This window comes from Phascolarctos cinereus, unplaced genomic scaffold (genome assembly GCF_003287225.1).
Source record: "Phascolarctos cinereus isolate Bilbo 61053 unplaced genomic scaffold, phaCin_HiC Scaffold_1;HRSCAF=81, whole genome shotgun sequence".
NCBI classification, from domain to species: domain Eukaryota; kingdom Metazoa; phylum Chordata; class Mammalia; order Diprotodontia; family Phascolarctidae; genus Phascolarctos; species Phascolarctos cinereus.
This window is the reverse complement of record NW_027555514.1, coordinates 104,043,784-104,068,622: the sequence shown is the minus strand read 5'-3', so window position 1 is coordinate 104,068,622 and position 24,839 is coordinate 104,043,784. Positions and strand designations below refer to the sequence as shown.

At 37.9% G+C, this 24,839-nt stretch overlaps 1 protein-coding gene across 1 annotated transcript in view; it reads right to left on the bottom strand.

Moving 5' to 3' along the window:
- The window catches only part of HIPK2 (homeodomain interacting protein kinase 2), a 258,216-nt gene that overhangs the window by 59,621 nt on the left and 173,756 nt on the right, over positions 1-24,839 (bottom strand). Inside the window, exons 7-10 of the mRNA XM_020998088.2 lie at positions 20,889-21,051; positions 13,977-14,196; positions 12,504-12,610; positions 10,078-10,098 (exon numbers count right to left, since the gene is read on the bottom strand). Of these exons, the coding sequence (XP_020853747.1) occupies positions 10,078-10,098; positions 12,504-12,610; positions 13,977-14,196; positions 20,889-21,051 (511 nt within the window). The remainder of the gene's footprint in view (positions 1-10,077; positions 10,099-12,503; positions 12,611-13,976; positions 14,197-20,888; positions 21,052-24,839) is intronic.

Sequence of the window (24,839 nt, the reverse complement as noted above, 5' to 3'; positions counted from 1 at the left end):
CATTTTCCATCTTGAGACTTTTGGAGATGTCTTAGATCCTGTCCTTGTATTGCTGAGAAGGACTAAGTCTATCAAAGTTAGTCATAGCACAACGTGGCTGTTACTGTATATGACGTTCTCTTGGTTCTGCTCACTTCACTCAGCATCAGTCCATACAAGTCTTTCCGAAGTCCTCTTGCTCATCATTTCTTATAGCACAATAGTATTCCATTACATTCATATACCACATTGTTCAGCCATTCCCCAACTGATGGCCATCCCTTCAATTCCCAATTCTTTGCCACCACAAAAAGAGCTGCTATAAATATTTTTGTACGTGTGGGTCCTTTTCTCATTTTTATGATCTCTTTGAGATACAACCCTAGAAGTGCTATTATTGCTGGGTCAAAGGGTATGCACATTTTTATAGTCCTTTTGGCATAGTTCCAAATTGCTCTCCAAGATGGTTGGATCATTTCACAACTCTACCAACAATGCATTAGTGTGCCAATTTTCCCACATCTTCTCCAACATTTATCATTTTTCCGTTTTATCACGTTGGCCAATCAGATAGGTGTGATGTGGTACCTCAGAGTTGTTTTGATTTGCATTTCTCTAATTGATAGTGATTTAGAGCATTTTTTCATATGACTGTAGATGGCTTTAATTTCTTGTTCTGAGAATTACCTGTTCATATCTTTTGACCATTTATCAAGTGAAGAATGACTTGTATTCTTATAAATTTGGCTTATTTCTCTACATATTTTAGAAATGAGGCCCTTATCAGAGACACTGGTTGTAAAAATGCTTTCCCAGTTTTCTGCTTCCCTCCTAATCTTGGTTGTGTTATCTTTGTGCAAAAATTTTTTCAATTTAATGTAATCAAAATGATCTTGTTTGGTCATAAGTTCTTCTGTTCTCCATAAATCTGACAGGTAAACTATTCCTTGCTTTCCCAATCTGCTTACAGTATCAGCCTTTATATCTAAATCATGAACCCATTTTGACTTTACTTTGGTGTATGGTGTGAGATTTTGGTCTATGCCTAGTTTCTGCCTTACTCTTTTCCAGGTTTCCCAGCACTTTTTGTCAGATAGTGAGTTCTTATCCCAGAAGCTGGGGTCTTTGGGTCTATCAAACAGTAGATTACTATAGTCATTGACTACTGTATCTTGCGTACCTAACCTATTCCACTGATCCACCACTGTGTTTCTTAGCCAGTACCAAGTAGTTGTGATGACTACTGCTTCATAATACAATTTAAGATTTGGAATGGCTAGGCCACCTTCCCCTGCATTTCTTTTCATTAGTTCCCTTGATATTCTGGACCTTTTGTTATTCCAAATGAATCTTGTTATTTTTTCTAGCTGTATAAAATAATTTTTTGGTAGTTGGATTGGTATGGCACTGAATAAGTAAATTAGCTTAGGTAGAATTGTCATTTTTATTATATTAGCTCGGCCTACCCATGAGCAACTGATGTTTTTCCAGTTATTTAGATCTGACTTTATTTGTGTAAAAAGTGTTTTGTAATTGTGTTCATATAGTTCCTGGGTTTGTTTCCATAGGTAGACTCCTAAATATTTTATAATGTCCACAGTAATTTTAAATGGAATTTCTCTTTCTATCTCTTGCTGTTGGGGTTTGTTGGTAATATATAGAAATGCTGATGATTTATGTGGGTTTATTTTATAGCCTAGCAGAACTATTTTTTATTTTATTCTTTCAACTTCTCCCTCCTGTGCCCTTTGCCAGATTTTATTCCAAGGTTTATAAGCATCAAGGGAAAAAAAAAGCCTTAAGTCCTCTTCACTGGTACAATGACATTAGATTTTATAGAATGGGGTTAAAATGAAGTCTTAGGAAAAATGGTGAATAGTTTGAACATGTTCCTTTAAAAGATGTCATTCTAGATCAGAATGTGACTCCTGAAGCACAATCTGATCATTACTAAAAGAATAATGCTGGTTTCTATGATTGAGGTAATGTCCTGGGGTGAAAGCACTTACTGTACTCAAAGAAGGCACATTTATTTGTCAAGCCAATAGGGCCTTTAAACAAGCTCAAAAAAGAAACTTAGAAGAGTGACATTGGGCAAGACTTACGGTCAGCCAGGGAGAGAATGCACTGGCCCGAATTCTCCGTTCTTCACAGTACCTTTCCAGGCCACCATATCCCGAACTGATTCCCAATCTACAATCTCTGAATAACTGTAACACTCCAAAAAGACTTATCCCTCCCCTGAAAAGTTTTATTGGTGCCTTTTGTTCTTATATCACACTTATTTCTACCCAGTGAACCTTTTCTTATAACAAAGATTAACAAAGAAAAGCAGTTCAGCAAAACCAACCAATAAATGGTCTACATCTGACGTAAGCATCATTCCACATCCATAGTCTCATCTCTTTTCTGAGGCCAAGACTGGTCATGTTAAATACACAGCATTCAGTTTTGTTTTTATTATTTTTTCCGTTTATATAGCAGTATTTATTGTGTATATTATTTTCCTGGTTGTGTTTTCTTCACTATGCATCAATGCATATCTTCCCATGTTTAAATTATTTATATTAATGTATCACAATTTTTTAACCATCCCTCATAATATTTGTTTATACCATCACTTCACAATTAGGTGCCGCCTTGGGACACTGTTCTGAAGTGTTTATTTAAATATAACATTTCACAAATCTGTCTTGTTGTCTCAATTAGATGGTAAGGCCTTTGGGTGAGGGAGACACTATAGATGGACTTTTCCAGTCTCCCTTCCTTCACACTACTTTGAATCTCCTTCACACTCTAGCACAGTTTCATGTACAAAATAGACACCAAGCTCTCAAATATAAATTTTTGATCCCTTACTAGTTACACCATGGGAAGCTTAATGCAATAAAGCAAGAAAACTACTTCTGAGCTTAACCATCTATGATAACGAGTTTATATCTGAGGTTACTTGTAGACTCACTCTGAATAGAGTGAACATGGAACAGTCTAAGGCTATAGTAATAAAGATGGGTAGTGGGATCTGGGGGTCCTTGAGTCAGGGATGGGGCGGGGAGTGAGTGGTAAGTGGTTGGTGGATTTTTTTCTTCCTCTTAACCCTTTCTCCTTTACTGGGACAGAATAAGCTGCAAAGATGGTGATTTGGTTTAGCTGCTTCTTCTCTTTCCCTTCCTTGAGGCTGAGAGTGGGAGTTGAGGTCAGAAAGGGAGGAGGAGGGAACGGAGAAATAGTAGCACAGCTGTCACCCACTGGCACTGGAGTGGGGGTAGGGGGTGGGGAAGGGGAGAAGAAGAATGTTGGAGAAGGGAGAGGTAGAAGTGTTTGGGGGAGGAGAGGACTTTATATACAGTTAAGTTTCATTCCTAAGTAGGGTCTTGCCTATACTTTATAATGTGCTTTAATGGTACTTAGAGATATTATTTTACAGTTCAGTTCATTTTTTTCTTTTCTAAGGTCAAGAATACTGATTTGTGTCATCTCTGAATCTGTTACATAGCTCTGAAATTGTTAAATTATTGGAACCTGCTTGCACCTTGGTAGCAGCAAAATCCGAGGGTTGAGATAAAATTCTTAGCTACAATCTTAAAAGGTTTGTTAAGAATTTGTTACAAATACTCGGAAAAGTGAGGGCTTTTATGCCATAATGTATTCTTTTATTAAACTCCTAAATATTATCATCTTAAAATTTCAAGTTAATCTCCCCAATCTGCATTGTTTTTTCAAATCTCTTTCTGTATTCACAGAGTCTTTTTCTGTTCTTCTTTGGCATTTAAGTACTAATTGGACAAAATTTCAGATATGTTTACCAAAGCTGGATATCAGAGGGCCAATGCGCCCAAGATGACATTCCGAACCATTTTCAAAGTTGTGCTGACCTCATGGAATGCATAGTTTCTGCTATTATAAACAAATTAGGGGCTCACACACATGGAGCCCCTAAGAGAATCATTTTTTTCTGAAATTGAATACACTAAGGTTGAGGGCTTTTTTTTTTAAAATAACTTGAGTGATTAGTAATGTTTGGTTGAGGATACTGACATTACCTGCTTGGACACTTTATTTACCTATTAATCTAATTTGTTGGTCATATAGGATCACAGATTTAGACGTGAAAGGGACCTCAGAAGTGATCTAGTTCAACTTCTTATTTTACAGATGAGGAAACTAGGCCTAAAGTGGGACTTGGAATAATATCCTTGTTATAGCATGAAGCACACATCAGCAACCACGCCCCATTCTGTTCTTTTAGTTTCCGCTTCCTTTTTTCTTTTTTGGGTGCTTCATCACATTTCTTTTTAATAAAAAGTGATTAATTTCTTCTTTTTCACTTCTCTGTATTTACAGAATAGTTAATATATGCAGTTGAGTGCTGTGGGTGATAAAGACGAGTAAACAGAGTGTAAATTATGGCTCTCCTCATGGAACTTATGATCTAGCAGGGGATTTAAGATGAATAAATATGAATACTTCAAAGATCTATAATTTCAGTATTGTGAGTACTTCCATCACTGACGTATATTATAGCCTATCTGTAACTTGGTAGTTGGTCTAAGAGTTGTCATGGTAAGGAGAAAAAAACAAAACAACTTTCTGTCCCTGTAGCTAAAACAGTGATTCAGCTCTTCAAACTTACCTGTGCTGGTCCTTACGAGAAATCTGCAGCCCACCAACGGGCCTGGACTTGGAGCTTTTATCCTACTGATACAGCCTTTAAGAGCCCAGAGTGGTTAGGATGCCCTGATAAGGCATAAGAGTTTAGTAGAGGAACAAATGTGAAACGATTTGCAAATAAAAGAGAGGAGATGATTAAGTACTAAATTATGTGCGAAGGATCCTAAATATTGTAGTATTACAAAATGGGTGAAGTTTGGGCTGGTATGGTCAGGGAATGGTTCATGTTAAGTATTTGACAAATATTTTCTCATTTCATCCTCACAATACCCCATGAGGTAGGTGTTGTTATTATCCCCATTTTACAGTTGAGGAAACTGAGGCAGAGAGAGATTTAATGACTTGACTTGCCCAGGGTCACACAGCTGGTAAGTGAGGCCAGATTCCGAGCCCACCAATCTATCTGCAGCACCATCAGGTTGCACTAGATGCCCTCCAAGGTCCCATCGCGATCTATGATATTATATCCTCTAAGGCAGTATATTCAGTGCGATGCCCTATGTGCCGCAAGTGTAATTTTGGATTCTGCAGAATATAATTCATGCTGAAGAAGGCAGCCTGTTTGTAAGTGGATTGGCCATCTATAAATCTGATACAAGGCTTAAGTAATGAAATTAATTGGGGGGTGGAGAGTGAGTTCAGAAATGAGTTTGAAAATGGCTAAATCAATAAAAGTGTCACTTAAAAAAACTGATTCTGATTTTTCCATTAGTTTCATCCTGGTCTATACAGTTCTCTCTATCAGAACAGATCTTGTCTCTTTGTAGGTGGGCTAGTCTATTTACAAATAGGTCTGTTTTGTATACGGGTCTTAACATATATGTAGTCAAGGTTCACTGAAGACAAATAAATGCATTCTAATTATATCTTCAACCTAATAATCTGCGGTGTTTCATATACAATCTGCTTTCTCTGTGTGATCCTGCTGAATTAATATAAGTGCAGTGTTAGTAATCTTATAACCTGCTCATATGATTTGGTTTGGATGTCCTAGCTTGATCTGATTCCTGTAGCAGAGCAGCAAAGTACTTTGTATGCTTAGTATGTGTGTGTATACCCCCCCCCCAACACACTCACAATATATGTCTATTTGGGTCATGGGAAACAAGACTGTCAAGCTCTCTCTAGGACCACAAAATGGGAAAATAAGGTTTTAAATGACAAACACACTGATTATTTCGCCAATTTGTTCCTAAGCCTATTTCAAGGAAATGGCTTGAAAAGTAGATCTTGGGCAGTCCTGAACAACACTTCTCCTCTCCTCCCCAACTCAAAGTGAAACTCCCAGCATTGATCTACATTTTGATTAGGATTTTGCACTTTCTTAAATTAGGTGAAAGTGCTGCTCCATCTGGGCCTTTCCACCACATCTGTCACATCTACAAAACTAGACCCCAAAGTATTAGTTACTCCTGGCTCCCCAGAGGTCCGTTAATAAACAATGGACTACAGAATCTTTAAAAAAATATTTTCATAACTTTGGCCTTATGATTCTCTCTTGTTGCTTTGCCCTTCAGAAGGACAACCTTGGTTTCCGGATCTAAAGAAGGGGTTAGCATTTGTTGTAGCAACTGTATGTCTGTAGTCACCTAATTCCATAATATACATGCTTTAACCTCCTCTCCTCTTCTCTATACTTGTTCTAATAACAATAATACTTTAAACTTATGAAGACCCAGTTTACATGAGCCTTTTTTTCCTTAAACAGATCTTTAGAATTTGAAAGGACCCTTAGAGAGTATCTAGGTAGGCCCAGACAAAGGAAGTGACTTATCCAAAGCCTCACTGTTGGGAGGAGGGCTGGGATTTGAAATCAGATATCCTTTCAACAGTATCATTAGTTTAGAGCTATAAGATATCTCAGTAGTAATTTAGCCAAGATCCTGGTTTTACAGATGAGGAAAGTGAAGCTCAGAGTAGTAAGATGATCAAGTAACAGAATTATTAAGTATCAGAATCAGGGTTTGACATGGTGGACATGGTAGCTCTTTTTCCCTAACAAGAAGGGAGGCCTCATTTAGGTCACCTTACCCTATCCCATCCAGAAGCTCTTCTGAGGTGAGGCAATGAGCCCATTCAGCACAGACACGATGGGGAACACTATGGAGGCAAGTACTTTCAGAACTTGTGGCTTTGTGTGTAGTAAAATACTTCCCTGGGGCAGCTAGGTGGCACAGCGGATAGAGCACCGGCCCTGGACTCAGGAGGATCTGAGTTCAAATCCGGCCTCAGACCCATAACACTTACTAGCTGTGTGACCCTGGGCGAGTCACTTAACCCCATTGCCTACCCCCCCCCAAAGTGTCAGATTAGAAGAACTGTGTTTGAATTCTGACTCTGTATGTGACCTTAGGTAAGTAAATTTGACTCTGTTAGCTTCAATTTCATGATCTGTTAAATGAGAAGTTTGGAGTAGATTTCTAATATTTCTTCCAGCTCTATAGATTAAGGCAAATTGGGGTTAAGGAAATCTAGGTCAGCTTTTTCCAGAAATAGCACCTGGAAACAGGACAAATGAACATTTTTGGAGTTCTGTCTCTACAACTCTGCTGTTTCCTCTTAAATGTGAATATTCATGGAGAGATATCACAGCTTAAGCTCCTATCTACCTTTAGCTATAGAAAATATTGCAAGCCCCCCCCCCCCGCTGTGGAACTGCCTGCTAGATTTTCTCCCATTTAATTTTTATATGGATATATATTTAAAAAAAACTGCTGTCCTAGAGGGGAAGACATATAGGACAAACAAACCGTATTATTGCTATTTATCCAGAAATCTTTCTAAAAATCCCACATCCCTGGGAACAATCATACCTTAGGCATATTTTAGTGCGTTGCTAAAAAACAAGTATGGGAACAGGTTGGGATCTGGGGCTAGGGAGTGCCAGGAAAGAGTAAAGAGGCAATGAAAAGAAAGGTTAAAAAATGTCCCAGACCTCACCTATTTTACAGTTTTCCTTAAGAAGATAACTATAAGCTGTGCCACTCATCTTCAGTGTTCTTTCCCTGCTCTATGAGGTTGGCATTTAAAAAATTTTATCACCCACTGATATTGTATGGTCATCTAGTCATGCTACATGGTTAAGATCTGAGTAATGTCTACTTAAAAATTAAAAATTATATCCATGATATGCAAATATTATCAGACTTCAAAAATGACTAAAATTATACTATGTAAACGCCAGAAGCTCCCTGAGAAAAGGTTATATGTAATACATGTAAGCAGTAGTATATAAAAGGAGACCTGTTTCTCTAAATTCTTGGCTAACAGATCAGATATTTTGTTATTTGATTTTTTTTTAAAAAAAAGTGGGCTTTCTTACAGAGCTGTCTCAGTTAGAATAAGTGTCATAGAATTCCTAAGCGGAAAGAATAAAGGTATAGGTTTGGCAGAGAAAAAGAAAATGTGGAAATCAAGTGCCAAAATAAAGCCAGTTATATTGGCAACTAGAGTGATTTCATGTACATTATGGACGTGTTATAGAAAAGGAAATCCATCTGTTGGAGAGATGGTAATTTAAAAAGTAACTTCTGGAAATTTGCCACATTACCAGGAAATTTATATAGTAAAACAGAGGCCAGAAGGTAGGCCTTTAGCGACTTGGAGCTTCTCAAGTGTCTTCCAGTTTGCCTAAAGGTGCAAACTTCTTTTGCATGGGCAGAACCTTTTATGATGAAGAACCTGATTGGAAACATCCAATTCAGAAAAGCTGAACCCCCTGTCTTCCTATGAAGATAAGCTTACCAGACCTCCTATGAAGTTTTTGCAACTTTGTTCCAGCATGGAGCTTATTTTTCTTGGAGAAGGCGTACAAATGCTGAAGAGTTCTTTGACATACTCAAAATATACATGAACCCAGAAGCTGTACCAGGCCTGGACAATCAGATCAAGCACTAAGAAGGCTGGACCTAGTGGCTTTCTTGACTTCTGGAGAGGATGTATATTTCTATTTTTCCTCTCCTTGCATATAACCCTTTTCTTCTTGACTTCCCACTTCCAGTGACCCAAGAAAAGGCATTTATTTAAAAGGTGGGCTGTTTGTTCTTTGTTCTCGAAGAGGACCATGATATAATGGAGGTGATGCCCTGACATGAAAGTGAATTGGATTTAAGTGAGGGAGTCCTGTGCAAAGTCACCAGCCTCACTTTCTCCTCTGGAACCATCTGGGTCTAGTGGCCAGATATGGATCAGGACAACTGAACATGCCCCAGGATGCATTAGGGACCTCGGCCTTTTCAAGCTAAAGTCTTTAACAGGTCTCAGTTTGACTGAGGCATCGCCCATTCAGTGATTCAAGGCTTAATATGGATTGAGGCAGAGAATGGCCTCTTTACCTAGTCAAAAATTAAAAAAAAAAAAAAGAAACTATCTGAGAGGGGTAGACCCTCAGGGTTTCTGGCCAAAACAGGAACAAATGCTATTTACATTAAAAAAAAAAAAGGTGAGTATTAAGATGATAGAAGAAAACTTCATCAACCCAGAAGGGGACTGAAGACATGGGAGACTCCAGGGTGTGCTTTCAATGCCATAACCATTTAAGTTCAGCCCTGCTACTAACAATAAATTATTTTACTGTATGTAGGCATTTGGATCCATTTTTATCAGGATCATAATGAAAACCCTCATGTACTATTTTAGTCTTTTTAAACTACTGTTACATTTATTTTCTTGAGTATTACTATTTCCATTTTACAGTTGAGGAAACAGTTCTCTGTACTTCAAACTACCTTAAGGTGCAAATCTAGTACATGCTCTAGCACAGTTTTTTTTTTTTATAAAAGCGCCTTGTAGTGTTGAAAAATACATATATTCTTTACTCCTCCCATTTAAGAAGATACCATGTCTTTCAGCAGAGTTGGGACTAAAAGTCTGCATTATGAAAATACAACAAAAATAATTTTCTCATACTTACCGTCACTGTGATTAATTTTGCTTAAATCACTGATGTGACTCAAGATCTTTTCTTTTTGTCTCACTGTACTTGTGTTTATTAATTTTCTATATACTGTGTCTTTTTCTAAGAAGTTTTTCTTTGCTTTTTCTCATCATTAATTTTCTTCCTTTCCAATTCTTAAACTTTATTCTCTGATTTATTATATATACTCTTATTTATTTCTTCTCTAATTCTTCTATGCCTTGTTGGGGCTAAAGTTTCTTAAGCATTAGGGTAGAGTTACTCATTCTAACCAGATTCTCTATTATTGCCTTGATAGATCTTGTCTTAATATCTTTTCCCCTTCATATCCTTTCCACTACATGGAAACAGTCCTGTGTCCCAAACTGTGCAATATGGTCCTGTTCCTTGCCTTTTCCATAATAATTTCATTTCCCAAAGGCTGTTTCATCTTTGAGTCCAAGTCTCTTTCTTTCCTTCTCACTCCACCATTTTGGGTACCAATGCCCCTAGGATCTCAAATATCCCTTAACCTGTGCCAGGCTGTCGTGCCCCTTGGAGGCACAACAGTATCTGAGAAGATAATCTTCTAACATATGTACTGTCCTCAAATTAAACCCATCATGAGGTCTCTGTCTCCATTTTCTTCCAGCTCCCTTTTTCAAAAATATAGTAGAAGGGGCAGCTAGGTGGTGCAATGGATAGAGCACCGGCCCTGAGGTCAGGGGGATCTGAGTTCAAATCTGGTCTCAGACCAAACACTTGACATTTACTGGCTGTGTGACCCTGGGCAAGTCACTTAACCCCAATTGCTTTAAATATACACACACACACACACACACACACACACACACACACACACACACACACATATATATTTTAGAGAGAGAGAGAGTAGAGGAATATAATCTCTCTCCATATTGTGGACTTGGTAGGATTCATAATCCATTTCCCTATTTATATATCTTTTCCTCTCCCTATTCATATATCTTCTTTCTCTGCTATTCTGTCCCACAAAATAGGGGTTATGAGATGTCGTATGAACTAATTCATGGTGTTTCAGTTTGTTCTTTGTCTTCACTTTTCCTGTTTCAGTTCTGCTTATATCTTTATCCTCATGTGTTTCTTTAAAAAAAAATCCCTTGATTCCTTTTTTCTTTCCAACAGCGTAGGTCTTTATCTCTCTAAACATGGGATAATTTTATTACTTTTACCTTTCTTATGTTTATTTTAATATTCTGTTCACATTTAAAAAATCATTTTGTTTTAAAAATGCCTCTTGTTGAACATCTATCTTATTTCATTTATTATTAGACTCAGGTTTGCAGAGTAGGTCATTTTGGGTTGCTGTTTGTGCTCCTTTGCTTCTCAGGACGTACTATTCCATCCCCCTTCTGTGATTTCTCATGACTACATTATCTTACGTTATTCAAACTTCTTTTGTATCTAAAGGTATTTCTCCTGGCCACTTAAAAATTTTGTTGTCATTTAAATGTTTAATTTACCACTTTTATTCTTAAAGTTGGAACCTGGAATTTTCTTCTGGAGGTGATCTGTGTATTTTCTCAATTGGTGCTTTGTTGTCTTTAGAAGTTATGGACAGTTTTCTTCTATTTTCTGTATGATGCCATTTATGTTTTTTGATTTGTTGTAGACCGTCTTAAGTTATCTTGGCATATCCTATCTTCAGGGTCAATGGCTTTGGCATGTATAGAATTAATGTGTTCTGTTAATGGTGTAGCCATTTATTTCTCTTCTGAAAGATCCTTCCCTTCCTAAGTATTTCTATTTTCCAAATCTGTTAAACTCTTTCACTTCTTTAAGAATACTTTCTGTTATGGATTCATTTTTTCCTAATTTTCTAGATGAGTTTTAAAATGCTGAATTGAAAACTCTAAATTCTGACTATATTCCTAGTTTCTCCTTTCATGGGTTTCATTTATTTTCTGAAACATTCTGGCATTTCTTGCTTGCTCTAGGCTCTCTTGGGAGTATGTAGGCTTCCATATTTCATCAGGCATTGGTTCAATTTTATTTGTCTTCTATGTTTGTTAAGAGATCTTTGTATTCCCTTTGAAGATTTGGTACTCATTCTTCCTTCTGGTTTTAGGACTGATTTATTTACTAGTACTCTGAGCTTTTTTTTTTGAGTTTTTTTTATTGCTATATTTGGTGTTAAACCTTTCGGAGGGGTATATCTTTGCTACACTTACTTTCTGGCTTCTCCCACTTTTTCTAATGAGTATACCCTCCAAAGCTGAGCTTCAAGGCTGCTTTGCGTTGGGGGATAATGAGTTTACCAGCCTGGATTCCTGTCCTGAGTATCCTCTGAGGGGACAGGGCTGAGTTCTAGCCCCCTTTCCTTCAGACCTGGTATAGCCATAATTGTTGGCTCCCTCCCTCCTTCCCAGCTCCTCTCTTGACTGTCTTCCTTCAGAAACTGTCTTACTTTTTTTTTTTTCTGGATAAGGAGTATATTAAGGTAGAGTCTCTAAAGCCTTGTAGAGTTCCTAACCTAAGGCCAGGTGCCATTCAGAAGGCAGCACGTTTCATTTCTTCCCCTTCCTAGGCTGAGAAGGATCAGTTTATGCCATTTGTTGTGGAATACTAAAAGAATGGAGAAATGTCATAGGAAAATCTTTGCAAATGGGGTGCATAAATCCCTCAGTGCACCCTACACACAAGCCTTTGAGTCAGCTTGTATCCTATAAGAACTATTCCTCCTGTGGGAGTGGGGAGATTAAAGGGATTAGGGTGCTGAATGAGTGCATTAAGGACTGGATTTCATCATTGTTAATACATAAGGATTTTACTTTGTCAAGGTTTTTGCCTTTAAATCCTGTGGTTTTAGGTGTAGATATTCTATGATTGGCACATAACAATCAATGATGGTCTCATGACTCCACTAGACCTAAAAGAGTTATAACAGACAAGAAAAAAATTACCTGTGCAAGTAGACTGGTTGGATCTGGAGAGGCTGAGCTCCTGGAGCCTGAGTGACAATTGGAACTGCATTCTCCATCCGCACAGAATAACCAGCATGCTTTGAAGGGGAGGCTTGTAATCCTTTACCAGGAAATAAATAAAAAAGTTTTTTAATAAGTTGTTAACAGAAACTCTTCTTAACTTGGCTGCAATTTTAATGGAAAATAAAGTGTTTTTTCGAAGAGATGCTTAATTGTTGTTGTACAGTCATTTTCAGTCATGACTGATTCTTGTGACCCTATTTGGGGTTTTCTTTGCAAAGATACTGCAGTGGTTTGTCATTTCCTTCTTCAGCTCATTTTACAGATGAGGAAACTGAGACAAACAGAATTCAGTGACTTGCCCAGCATCACATAGCTAGTAAGTGTCTGAGACCAGATTTGAAGTTGGGAAGATGAGTCTTCCTAACTTTAGGCCTGGCACTCTGTCCACTGTGCCTCCTTGCTCTAAAACAGAAAATACTGAAGCCAACCTTGAAATGAAGATGCCTGTTATCTGAGAGCAAGGGCATAATTAAGGATTTTATGAAGATAAGCAATGTATTTAGGCAAGAGTCAACTGCTGTTTGGGAAACTGTAATAGAAAGATCTTAAACTAGCTACCTTTCAAAATAATGTTGTATGCTTCAAGAATGGAAAGACTAAATATCCTAAATCCTGGATTCTAGTAGCTTTAATGTTGGCTACCTTTCTAGACTTATGTTTCCTGACTTCTAAATAGCTGTTATATATTTTACCTCTAAGGGTTAAGAGAACCAATGTTTGAGATTTCTGGATAAACACAAACATATATAGTCATCTGCCTATGGGGGGGTTGGGGTGAGGGTGGGTAACAATGTAGGTAAATCCAAAAACAATTTGGCTTTAAAATCTTTTTAGCCAACATGTTAATTTTCATAATTAAATTTTACTTACATGGAAACAAAAATTCCACAGCAAAACCACACTAATGGAGAGGCAGTGTGATGTAGAAGGATAAAGAGTAGGCATTTGAGTCAGGAAAGCTTGGGTTCAAGACCTGCTTCTGACACTGAATCAAGAAATTGACTCGTGAACATAATAGTAGTACAAAGCAGTATAATTTTTTTTTTTTACTTAACCTGATCTAGCAGAGGCAGCAACATTCAAATAGTAAGCCTGACTAGCAGATTAATTTTATGTAAAAGTATATTATTTCTAAGTTGATAAAAAAAAATGACAAGAGTTAGAATCTAGTTAAGCTACTACTCCAGTACTAAACACAATGGAAAACAACTGACATTCTCATTAGGATGCTCACAAACTCTTCCCCTCTAGAAACTTCAAAGAGTAAGATTCTATGACACCAAAATCGTCTATGGCAGAATATTCTGGATGTCAGAAAACTGGAAGTTTTCAAGTGACTGGAAGACAAGAACATGTGTAGTATGACAATAGTCATCCCTCTACAAGAATCTGTCTTTCCTTACCTTGAAAGCCTGGGGGACACACGATAAGGGCTTGCTGGAAGGGGTCAGGCCGAGCACAAATCTGCGCTGTTCCAGTCTGCAGGGGCATACTCCGCTGGGCCACTGCAGCCATGGATGCCGCTGAGGGCTGGTAGAGTGTAGATTGGTAGTTTAGTATGGAGACTTCGGGATTGGCTAAGGAAATAGTGGCACTGGTGGAGGTGGGAGCCAGGTTGGTGGCCTAAAGGAATGATGGGAATTAAACAAAAATAAATAAAAATAAAAAATGAGGGAGGTGGTATGTTGGAAGACACAACGCTAAAGCAAATAAATGAACACAAAGAAGAACAAACAAAAACCAAGAGCAAAAGCAAAGACAGAGGGGAGTGGAAAATAGAATTGAAAGGTCTCACAAGGAAATTTAGGTACCTGCTGACAACTGAGGACCCACAGCACATTTCTGTGATCACAAATACTCCCCTCATGGCTAGAGGGCAAATTCCCTCTGTAGAGAGATTGTATTTATTTAACAGGAAGGAATAAACTGTTATTCAGAATTACACATTGTTTGAGGTCTCTGTGTCCTCATGGTGATTGTGTTCAACTGCTAAATCTTATGAACAGCAAAGATGAGAACAAATGGTCAAGAGAGTTTAACTAAAGATGTCTCACTGTGGGCCACTGAAATTATTCTCACCTCACTTCCTCTCATTAAAAAAAATCTTTTAGAATTATGTCTAACTGGTAGGCAGAGACTTCAGAAGGAAATCAAATTCTACTTCCCTTCTCACACCCCTGTCAGCTTTCTTTCCTGCACTTCTTCAGAGAGTAGACAGAGCAATGTTTGTCCTTCAGTAACACTGCCTGTGAGAGTTTGTGTTCCTGTGTCAGTCAACAAGTATGTGCGACATGTTAATTATGTCATATGTGCAGTGCTTGGCGCTGTGAGAGAAGCTAAGAACTCTGTGGCCTCTGCTTAAAATCTAGATGGGAAGACGAGACTAATTATGTGAAATAACAAGAAAAAATGAATATATAAATAAATGCAAAAATATGTGTCTAATAGATTCCAGATGCTGTCAGAATTAAGATAGGAACATGAGTGAAGTCTGAGGTAATCAGAGAGTCCTTCAAGCAGAGGTGACTTACGCTAGGACATGAAGGATGTGTAGACTTCAGTTAGGAGAGAAGACCAAGAGCAAAGATACAAAAGTAGAAAGAGTGAATCAGACTTTCAAGGGTCAGAAGGGACTTAAAGACTCTAACCCAACTTACAACTCTTGAGGCAGTCCATTACATTTCTGGATAGCTCTAAATATTACAAATTTTCCTTACATTAACACAAATGGAAAACCTATTCTTTAGAATGAATATCCTTGGTTCCATAATGTGGCATGAACGCAAGGCTTTTTACTATCCCAGTTCTTTTCTGGACACTCTAATTTATGAATGTCCTTCCTAAAACGTGGCATCCAGAACTGAACTCAACATCCCAGATGTGGTCTGACCGACGGGACATTAAACTATACTTATCACCATACTTATCAATGCAGCCGAAGATTGTATTTGCTTTCTTAGATGCCTTATCCCACTTTTTTTCCACTGGTCCACGAAAGTCTCCAGATTGTTTTCACACTACTGTCTAGCCATATCCCTCCCATTTTGTACTCTTATTTTCTGAACCCAAGTGTAAGACTTCGTATTCTTCTCTGTTACACTTCATTTTATTCCATTTTGCCCCATAGAATTTAAGTGCCTTGAGGGCAGAGAGGTCCCATAGAATTTAAGTGCCTTGAGGGCAGAGAGGTCTTCATTTTTGTCTTTTTAGCTCCAGTGCTTGGCATAGTCTCTAGAACATAATAGGGACTTAAATGTTTATTAATTGGGCTTGTAAATTCAAGCCTGTCAAGATATTTTTTAATTCTAATTTTGTCTCTTAGTTGTCTCTCCCAGCAAATCTTAAAAGTCTGGAATCTGTGCTTTTATTTGGCTTATTGATAAAAATATTAAGCAGAACAGATTCTTAGGATACCCCACCGGAGTTTTGCTAAGTCATTATCAACAATTAACATCAATTTTGATGAATCATTTAATCAGTTCCATATCCATCCAATTGTATTATTTTCTAGTCCATTTCTTTTCATTTTCCACAGGAAAAACATACAAGAAAAATTTACATTTATAAAATACTTTCCTCACAATAACTTTGTAAGGTAAGTAATGCAAGTATCATCCCCATTTTATAGATGAGATCACTAAAGGAAAAATTGTTAACTGACTCACCTAAGGTTATATAGTTAGTGAGTGAAATGTTGGAGCCAAGACTCAAATTCAGGTCTTATGATTCTAAAGCCCTTGTATATTACACTACACGTTATGATCAGAAAATAATGAGAAGACCAGGAAGATTAGAACAGAGGGTTCAAATTGGAGAATTATAGGAAGACTAGAAAGAAGGGATGAGTCAGATTATGAAAGCTCTAGAAGGCCAGGTGGAAAAAAATGAGGCTTGATATAGTAAGTAGCAAGGAGTTATTAGCCTTTGGAGCAAAGGAGTAAGATGATATGGTGACAGCAATGTTTAATTAGGGATTAGTCTAGTAGGAGTATGTCAGATGTATTGCAGGAAATAGAGGGTTAACTGAGGAAGGGGTGCTCAGCTGGGAGACTGATGAAATTGTCTAAGCATGCAGTATTAAGTGCCTGGAGTAGGAAGTAGCCATGGGAACGAAGAGAAAGGAACTGAAAGGAGAGAAATTTCAAAATAAGAATAAAGAGAAATTGCTGGGTACAAGACATGAAGGAGAGGGATGAGTCAAAGATGACTAAAACTTTTGAGTCTTGGTGGCTTGGGAAACTGGTGGTCCTATGGGCAGAGATGGAGAAGCTGCTTTGAAGAGCTTAATTTCATTAACTCATTTATTTGTTTATTTATTTGTTTATTTTTTTGGCAAGGCAGTTGGGGTTAAGTGACTTGCCCAGGGTCACACAACTAGTAAGTGTCAGGTCTCTGGTCTGAGACCAAATTTGAACTCTAGTCCTCCTGACTCTAGGGCTGGTGCTCTATCCACTGTACCACCTAGCTGCCCCAAGAGTTTAATTTTAGATATGTGTTTTGACAGCAAGACATTGAGGTAGAAATGTGTTCAGTACACAGCTAAAGATACAAGACTGCAGCTCAGATGAGAAGCCAATGGAGGAGATCAGTAGTCTACAAACTGACTATTGATTGATGGATGCTGTTAAAACAGATGAGCTTTATGGAGAAGAAAATGTAGTAAGAACAATAAAAGGCTGAAGACAGCCTTGCTTGGGGAATATCATAGTTTGGGAACAGGAAACTAGGAAAAGAAATATAAGCTGAGAGGGAAGAAAAGCAGGATGATACAGCATAATGGAAGGCAAAAGAAGACAGAAATCTCAAGAATTTGCTGAACAAGTATTAGATGCAATAAAGAAGTAAAGGAGGGGCAGCTGGGTGGCACAGTGGATAGAGTGCCGGCCCTGGATTCAGGAGGACCTGAGTTCAAATCCGGCCTCAGACACATAACACTTAACTAGCAGTGTGACCCTAGGTAAGTCACTTAACCTCATTGCCTAGCCAAAAGAAAAAAAAAGGAAGTAAAGGAATAGCTGTTTGTAAATCAAATTACATTTTGAATGCAGTGTTGCTCTTAATATTGAAAAGAATTACAGAGTGAATTACAAATTTGCAAGTCACCACCCAAGGGATTTTTTTTTTAAAAGTTTGGCATATCTAACTTGAAAAACAAAAACAAGGTACAACCTATACTTTTGTCTGGAAGAAGCTAGAAAAGGTTTATGTTAATCTATTTTATTCATTGATTAAATGGCTGGTGAAGAAAAAACAAACAAGTTACATATTCCCTCACACTATTTTCTCTAGCATTCTCTAACTGCCTAGTTGATATCTTTATTTAGATGTCCTGCCTTCTTCATCTCTGCATGTCTAAATCTGAGATCATCTCTCCTCAAAAAAACAAACTAAAACAGCTTTCCCTTTTAATTTCCCAATTTTTGTCAGTGATATCATAATTCTCTCAATCTTTGAAACCCCAGAAAGGTCCTTGACTCTTCACCCTTCCTTACACTTCATAATCCAATCAGGCACCAAGTTCGTTAGTTTTCCTTTGTAATATCTTTTGAATCTATCCCTTTTTTCTATTACCACTACCACTACCTTAGTCCATACCCTTAGCTCATGGTTAGTCTATAATCATTTTTCCCTTTGCATAAAGTTTTCAAATTCATCTAACATATCTGCAGCTGCTCAGAAACTTCCAGTGCATCCTGACTAGCTAGAAAACAAGATCTGTACTCCTAACATGGCTTTTAAGGCTTTCTACAATCAGTTCCAAACGAATCTACTATTACTTCTCTATAAGAATTTCTACCCAACATTTCTAGATTAAGTTCCCTTCTCCACTTCCACACCTGCCACTCTAGTTAAGGCCCTCATTACTAGTCACTGGGACTATTGCAACAGCCAGCCCCCTAATAAAACAAAACAAAACCCAGTGGCTTCCTATTACATATACCATAAAATATAATTAAATATACCATAAAGTCCTCTGTTTGACATTTAAAGTTCTTCACAACTTGGCCCCTTGTATCTTTCCAGTCTTCTTATACATTGTTCTCCTCACATTCTATGACCCAGCTCTACTGGCCTGCTCACTGTTTTGTACATGCAGTTCTCCATTTCCTATCTTTACAGGCTGCCCCTCCTGCTTGGAAAGGATTCCTTCCTCATCTCCACGCCTTGGAATCCATGGGTTTACTTTATTTTTTATTTATTTTTGCTTTGCATTTTTAAAGATTTGTTCAAGCTTATTACTGTCTATTTAGACACAACCTAGAAACTGCTACAATTGTTTAGAAAGGGAGAGATAATCAACAACTTTCTTTTTTTCCTCCATTTTATTTTTTAAAGAATGCTTTTTTTTTCTCACATGTAAAAATGATTTTTAACATTTGCTTTTTATAATTTTTGAGTTGCAAATTGCCTCTCTCCTTTGCCATGCCTCCCTCCTTAAGAAAGAAGGCAAGCAATTTGATATAGATGTGCAATCATGTAAAACATTTCCATATTAGCCATGTTGCAAAAGAGAACACAGACAAAAAGAAAACAGGAAAAATAAAGAAAAGCTTAGAAAGTACACTTTGATCTGAATACAGACTCCACGGCATGGTTTACTTTAAGACTGCTCAAGAGCCACCTTCTCCATTAAGCCTTTGCTGGTTTTCTCTCCCTTTTCCTTCCCCTCCCCTCCCCCAGGCTGCTAGTGCACTCACTCCCAAAACTCTTTTGTATACGTTTTACATCTTATTTATACATATTATCTCCAATTAGAAATGTACACTCTCTGAGTGCAGGAACCGCTTCTCTAATTTAGTCTTTGTACCTTCAGTGCTCAGCACACGCCTGGTGCATTGTAAGTGCTTAATAAGCGATTGTTGATTTGAGAGCCTTCTGTTCCATCCAAACTAATTTATTTCTAGTTCCTACACATGGCTAGCACATTTATACTTTCCTAGCATTGCTAAACTCTCCCCATTCCTCTGTATATATTTAAGTCCTATCTTTTTTTTTTAATGTAGCTGATGGTCCCACTGATTCCATGAAGCCTTCTCTGATCAAGCTTAAAGTGATTTCTCCCTTTTCTGAACTACTATAGCATTAATTGTGTATTGTATATTTGGCACTCAGTGAGTGCTCTATTTTTAGTGATCTTTTTTATGCAGAAGGCTTGTCTTACTCTAGACTGTAAGCTCCTTCAGAGGAGCACCTATCTTATACCTCTCCATATACCTAGCACAGTTCCTTGAACACAGGCATTCAATAAATGCCTGATGAGGAAATATATGTTTGTCTTTTGGCGATTCTTTTTTCTTTTTTCTTTTTAGGTAGTTGGGGTTAAGTGACTTGCCCAGGGTCACACAACTAGTAAGTGTCAAGTGTTTGGTCTGAGTCTGGATTTGAACTCAAGTCCTCCTAACTTCAGGGCCGGTGCTCTATCCTCTGCGCCACCTAGCTGCCCCTTGGTGTTTGTCTTTTGGAGGAGACAAGGCATACAGGTGTGTGACTCATTGGGATAGCAGAAATGGTGGCCGAGGAGAAACAGAACAGAAGATATCTAAATGCATATCTTCTCTTAGTATCTTTCATATCTCTTAATCATCTCAGCTTCTAGTTTTCCCCCATCCTTAGTTACAAAGCCTTTCTTTTCCTTTCAGAGTCCCCTTCTCCCACACTCAATTTTTTCAGTACAGGACATAAAAAGTACTTTTAATTTCTTCAATATACAAAGACTACCATCTATTACAGGTCACTAAACTTTAGCTTGGCAGAGTTGAGAGCTGTAGTTTCTGGTCTTGGTTGTGCCATTAATCAGTTGTGTGACTGTGAGCTAGTTATTTAAACTACCCATATCCCAGTTTCCTCTTATGTAAAAGGAAGGGACTGGACTACTTGATTTCTAGACTACGAGGACTAACAGATTTTAGTATTCAGTGCTGAATAAATGTCGAAGATAAAAGCTAGCATCTCCCTGCCATTGGTCTCACACTGGGAGAAAGAAAAGAACTATAAAATGCCTACCATGTGGCTCATTTAAGAAAACTTATTCTGGCTAAACCAATGTCCAAAACAAAAGAGATTTAGTTTCTCAGAGAAAATATGGTCAGAAACAAACTCTATTAAATCATACCTATCCATTTATCTATTTATCGTATTTCATATTTAATTGTGCTGAATTCTGGACCTGAAACAATTTCAGTGGAAGATGATGCCTGATCCCCAGAATGTTCTGCAAAGTACATAGAGCAAAGGCCCTCTTATGTTACATTGCAGCTAATGATGTCACTCTGGCATGTTCTTCCTCTCCCTCCCACCTCTGGCTCTTGCCTTACCTGGTTGTGGACAGTGTTCAGCTGGTTGTTAAAGGTCATGGTTAGGTTGGTAGATGTGCTGGGGGCCACGTGGGTGATGAAAGGTGTTTTACTCTGATTCACTGTATCATACATATTCACCCGGCGCTTGCAGATCTCCATGTTCTGGAAGCAAGACTTGACACTTTTCATCATGAAGGGGGAAGAATAGATGAAGGGAGACAAAAGAATTGGGACAAAAGGAAATGGGGTGGGTGGGAAGGAGATGGAGAGGAAAAAAAAGAGAAAGTGTTAAAGAGAACTTAATGAAATCAATTACAGAATTTCAACTGTATGTCAAAATTTCTTGCTTCTATCTCTAAACAGAGGCTATGTATTAGCAATACTTAAAATTCTTTAGATAAAGGGAAAAAAATTTTTTCTTGCACTCATAGGTAAAGGAAATATGTAGTACGTACAAGCTGATAAGTAGATCTAGTTAAAATCTTATGTCCTTTATATTTTTAACAATCCTCTAGCCCAAAGGTTCTTTTTTTTTTTATTTTTATGGCAACTGGGGTTAAGTGATTTGCCCAGGGTCACACAGCTAGTTAAGTGTGAAGTGTTTGGTCTGGTTTGAACTCAAGTCCTCCTGACTTCAGGGCCAGTGCTCTATCCACTGCGCCACCTAGCTGCCCCTTAGCCCAAAGGTTCTTAACCTTTTTTGTGTCATGGATAGTTTTTGGCAGTCTGAATATTTTTAAGTGACAAAATAAAATACATAGGAATACGAAGGGAAAAAAAAATTTAAAAAAAGTTCATCAACTCCAGGTTAAGACTCCCTGCTTCTAGCCCATATTCCTTTTCTCCATTTTCAACCCTTAATAGGGTTTTATTCACATAATTACAATTTTAAGCCCCTTAAGAGCAGAAACTACATTTTCTCCTTTTGTATACCCCACAAAACTCCCTGATTTGTCAACACTTTCATACAAATGGTTAGTTGGCCATGATTTCCCCTCTGCTCCTGAGGCCATTCTCTCTCTTTCACTCTCACTCCAGAGAAGCAAGAGGTCCCAAGGATGACTATCATCTGAGGGCTGGTCCAGGGGAACTGCTTGACCCAACATCTCTTCTACATCCTTTATTTCCCCTCAGGGGTACTGCCTCTTTTTCTCTTCATTCCATTTATAAATTAAAAATAAAAAAGAGAGAAGCCCTAATGATATCTGAGCTGAGTACTTTGCCTCTTTGTTGAGGAAACTGAGGCCATTATTCATGAGCTCCCTCTTTGCTCCTCAAAATCACTCGACATCCTCCTCCACTCTGGTTCCTTTCCCTCAGGCTCTGATAATGAGATGGCCTTTCTCCTTACCAAAGCCAACCTCCTTCCACAAGCCCTTTATTTCACCCTCTCCTGTCCTCTCTAGCACATTTCCCTCTTAATCATCTCCTCTCTTCAACACCAATCATGGTTCCTTTAGCCTTCAAACAAACCCAAGTCACCCCTATCCTTAAACCTTCACTAAACCTTATTCTACTCTCAAGTTATTGTTGTATATCTCTTCTTCCTTTCTCAGTTAAAATCCTGCAAAATGCTGTTTATACTCGTTGCCTCCGCATTGTCTTACTCTTCAACCCTTGGCAGTCTGGCTACTCATAACTTGGCAGTTTTGACCTTATAATTCAACAAACCGTTCTCTCCAAAATGACCACTAATCTTGAACGGCGAAATCTGTAGGTTTTCTTATTGCTCATCCTTTTTGACTTCTGTGTTTCATTTGAAGCTGTTGATCACTTCCTGTGCTCTTGGAAATTCTCTTAGGGTTTTTGTGACACTATTGTTTCCTGATTCTTTTCTTTACTTGTTTGATCCTTCTCAGTCTCTTTTGCTGGCTAATTATCACCCCCTAAATGCAAATGTACCTAGGGCTATGTTCTAAGCATTTTTTCTCCCTACATTCTCTCTTGCTAACTTCATCATCTCCCATGGCTTTAATTATCATCTCTATACAGATATCTGTCTGTCTCTTTATCTGTCTCTCCCTTGAACTACAGTTTCACATCACTGTTGGACATTTCATTTAAATTGGGAGGCTCTGGAGACCTAACCAAAAACACAACTCATCCATTATCATTGCATCCCAAAGCCATCTCTCTTTCAAAATTCCTTTTACCTTCTAGTCCCTCAGGTTTATTACTTCAGCATTATTCTCAACTCTTCACTCCCCCTTACCCCATATATCCAAGCAGTTATCAAATCTTGGCATATCTGTCTCTATAATATTTTTTGTATCCAACTCCTTGTCTTTATTCACTTAGTTACTGATTTAGTTCAGGCCCTTATCACCTCTTGTCTGGACTAATGCAATGATTTCCTAATTGGTCTTCCTGCCTCATGTTTCTACTTATTCCAATCCATTTTCCACATAGCTGCCAAAGTGATTTTCCAAAAGCTTGGAGCTGATCGCATCACTAGTTTACTCAATAAACTGCAATGGTTCCTATTGTTTATAGAATAAAATACAGACTCCCAGTCTGGCTTTTAAAATCCTTCACAGCCGAGGCTTAATGTATCTTTCCGGTCTTAAACATTACTTTCCTTCCTGAACTTCATGATTCAGCCAAACTGGCTGTCTTTCTCTTTCTCATACACAGTGCTCCATTTTCCATCTCTGTACTTCTGCTGTGGTCTTCCCCCAGTGCCTGGCATTTACTCTCCTTGTTTTTGACAAATAGGAGTGTAAGTGCCACCTTCTATGTGAAACCTTTCCTGATGCCCTCCCCTCCTACTTTGTAATTATGTGTGATATACATTTCTATATTGGTTGTCTTCCTTAATAGACTAGAAGCTCTTTGAGAGTAAAGAATGTTTCATTCTTTGTATTTGCATCTCTAACACCTAGCACCGTGCCTGGTACATATTAGGAAACTAAGAAATGCTTACTGATTGATAAGAATGATGCTACTAGTATATGTATGTTAAAGAAAAAGAAAGTACACCAAACTCCAAAACCCCACGAGCACCCAAAAATCTTCAGATTCAGAAATGCTTCCTTGTTGTCCTCTTAATTAAAAATCTGCTTTTTTCATGTTCTCCCTATTGTATTTATACTAGTAACATCTAATAAGGATCACAGAATTTTGAGTTGGAAAGGGAACTTAAGACGTCATCTAGTCCAATCCCTTCATTTTATGATGAAGAGACTAAGACCCCAGAAGGTTAAGGGATTTTCTTCAAGTTGATAACTAATACCTGAGTGTAAGATTATATAATAGTTTCCTCCTAGAACCTTAGAGCTGAAAGGGACTTTGAGGTCACATGGCCCAGGTTCCTGCCTTCAGGTGAATGTATAATCATTCAGAATAAATGGTTTCTTTTTATTTTTTTGGGTGAGGCAATTGGGGTTAATTAAATGACTTGCTCAGAGTCACAACAGCTAGTGAGTATTATTTGTCTGAGGCCAGATTTGAACTCAGGTCCTCCTGACTTCAGGGCCAGTACTCTATCCACTGCACCACCTAGCTGCCCCCCCAACAAGAATGTTTTTTATTTCTTTTTGGACAAATGGTTTCTTGAAATTCTCTTGACATGGAGACATTATAAACTTTTCCATTAACTCATCCCAGCATTTTATCAACATAACAATTAAGAAATTCTTCCTTTACAATCATCGAAGTCTTTCTGGCTTTAGTTGAAGTCTATTTCTTATTCTGTTAATCTTGCATAGAAATTGCTCAGCCAGCTCTTTTAAAGACTGATGTCCTCCTTATATTCATTTATACAGGTATAGTAATTATACCGTAGTGCTGTCTATATGATTCCTATTGAGATGCTTTAAAATCTTTAAATGACATTGAAGGAAGTGATCAAATCCTTATTACTGTGATTTAACATGCTTAGAATATCTAGGTTTATAGGACAGGTTATTTACATAACCTGCTATCCAAGCATCATGTTTTAATCCCATGGCCCAGTAAGCCTGACTTAAG